Raw genomic sequence first — 1,008 nt, 5'->3', positions numbered from 1 at the left:
GACGAGTACTCCGCCTCCCCCCTGTTTCAGATGCCCCGCACCGCGCTCACAGATCCGTCTGCCCCCCCAACACCCACCTACTCGCCCCCTGCCCCACCCGACGGCCCTCCGCCGGACCCCCCATCACAGTCCTCTGCCTCCCTCATCAAAGCCATCAGGGAGGAGCTGCAGAGACTCAGCCAGAAGCAACCGCCCTTGGCAGCCTATCACAGCTAACGCACAGGACACACGCACACACACATACGCACACACATGGGCACACTCATACACATACACTAATCTCTGTGGCAACACACCACTGTTAACACACAGGACATGCATGCTCACACACACACACACACACACAGACACACACACACAAACACTCAAATACACATACATCACACTACTGGACGTTCACTTACATGCTCATACTTTATTCAGCTAAACAATAGAAAATACAGAAAGAGACACACATACATACATACCTACATTCAAACACACACACACACACACACACACACACACACACACACACACACACAAGCATACTCACAAATCCACAACGATCCCTGGTATGAACCCACAAGACACTCACACATTTGTACTTATTCATCCATACTCATACTTGCACCCCATATGCACTAACAACAACTACACTAGCATACTTACTAAACCCCCTTAATGCATGTTAATTTGCATACTAACCCATCTATCACACTAACCCACACTTCTACACAGGGCTGCAACAATGAATCAATTAGTTTCAACCACTAAAGTAATCTGCAACTATTTTGGTAATTGCCAACTATTTTGGTAATCGAAAAACGCCTACATATTCTTTGATTGCAGCTTCTTAAACATTAATAGTTTCATCTTTACTTCATCCTCTATGACAGTAAATATTTTCAGTGTGTGAACAAAACAAGTCATTTGAGGGCATCATTTGGGGCTTTTGGAAACACTCATAGACGTTTCTTGACTTCACATAATTTTATCAATCAAACAACAAATCAATTACAGTAACTG

General features: G+C 44.5%; 1 protein-coding gene across 1 annotated transcript in view; it reads left to right on the top strand.

Annotated features, from left to right (window-relative positions):
• The window catches only part of si:dkeyp-27e10.3 (UPF0606 protein KIAA1549), an 18,706-nt gene extending 18,488 nt beyond the window's left edge, over positions 1-218 (top strand). Inside the window, exon 22 of the mRNA XM_062528587.1 lies at positions 1-218. This exon is cut by the window's left edge and continues 15 nt beyond it. Coding sequence (XP_062384571.1) covers positions 1-216 — 216 coding nt within the window. The 3' untranslated portion in view covers positions 217-218.
• The last annotated feature ends 790 nt before the right edge of the window (positions 219-1,008 follow it).

Source organism: Sardina pilchardus, chromosome 23, assembly GCF_963854185.1.
Source record: "Sardina pilchardus chromosome 23, fSarPil1.1, whole genome shotgun sequence".
NCBI classification, from domain to species: Eukaryota; Metazoa; Chordata; class Actinopteri; order Clupeiformes; family Clupeidae; genus Sardina; species Sardina pilchardus.
Note: the sequence above shows the minus strand (reverse complement) of the source record. Positions and strands in the feature narration are given on the sequence as shown.